Source organism: Belonocnema kinseyi, chromosome 3, assembly GCF_010883055.1.
Source record: "Belonocnema kinseyi isolate 2016_QV_RU_SX_M_011 chromosome 3, B_treatae_v1, whole genome shotgun sequence".
Taxonomy (NCBI): domain Eukaryota; kingdom Metazoa; phylum Arthropoda; class Insecta; order Hymenoptera; family Cynipidae; genus Belonocnema; species Belonocnema kinseyi.
The window spans coordinates 121752750-121753922 of NC_046659.1; the positions used below are offsets into that span (position 1 = coordinate 121752750).

General features: G+C 30.5%; 1 protein-coding gene across 1 annotated transcript in view; it reads right to left on the bottom strand.

The window, feature by feature from the left end:
* LOC117170012 (unconventional myosin-XVIIIa-like) overlaps positions 1-561 on the bottom strand; it is a 3579-nt gene extending 3018 nt beyond the window's left edge. The window contains exon 1 of the mRNA XM_033356526.1: positions 526-561. Coding sequence (XP_033212417.1) covers positions 526-561 — 36 coding nt within the window. The remainder of the gene's footprint in view (positions 1-525) is intronic.
* Positions 562-1173: the final 612 nt, after the last annotated feature.

The window sequence follows — 1173 nt, forward strand, 5'->3', positions numbered from 1 at the left end:
AAAATTTGTCCCATAAAGAAAAACCATTTTTTCCTATTTGTTTAAACAATTGCGTTTTAAACAAAACCTATCCACTTCTCGTAAAATTAACCGGTACCATTGAATTCAGCGGGTCAAAATACATAAGATTAACTTGTTTTTACCTTTTGCCTCTTGAATGCATACGGGAACATACCCAGCTCCCGGACTATTTGGCATTCGCTCAACATGTCCGAACCATCTTAACCGATTTCCTTCCCATGTGTCTACTAGCGTATCTTCTGCACCAAATTCTTTTAGAATTATCTCGTTACTTACTTTGTCCATCAGGGTTTTCCCGCATATTATGCGCATGAATCTCATGTCAATTGCGTTAATGCGATAATGATAAATTAGGCTTCTTCAAACGAATTCGCAGCTATAGCCTTATCAAATCAGAACACAACATTTTCAAAAAATTCACGACAGCTCCGAGATTATAAAAAAAAAGTATAAAAAACGACTGCATTGATGCCTGATAGCATGCCATAAAACAATGGTAAAGACCATCTTCTGGGTTTCATCATCGAGGGTTAATAACATATCCCAAAAGGAAATTTTAGTGCGCGTATTTTTAGTCCTATAAATAAATGTGATGACTTTATTAGTGCATGAGTAATTTTTTCTAGGTATTACGGTCTTCAATTGATGAAAAAATATATAATAAACGAGAATTACTAAAATTATTAAAAGAAGAGAATTATTAAAATTCTAGCCAAAGAAAAAAAAAACACTCACAAAAGACGAATATTGGAATCCATATTTATAAATAAATATCGTAATATTTCTATTAATTTACAGACAGAAATTATGTGTGTTAATAAAATATATCAAAGTATCATAAAATAAGTTTAAATTCATAATCCAGTGCTTTGGCGCGCTTTCATCATTTGCGGTTCCTTTAAATTACGCCTTTAGTTAGTACTAATGAATTTACCGCCTTAATGTATGTACTGTTTCTACTTTGTCATATGTTCGTCATCTGTCCATAAATGTTATAAAGTTGTTTTTCTTTTCCATATTTTAAAAAAACATTATTTTTTCACTTGTTACCAAAATTGGAGTTTTAACTGGTTTTTATTTTTATTTTTAATATTTGACTTGATAACATTGACATGTTTTATTCCAATTTAGAAGTTTTGATCGTTTTTTCGT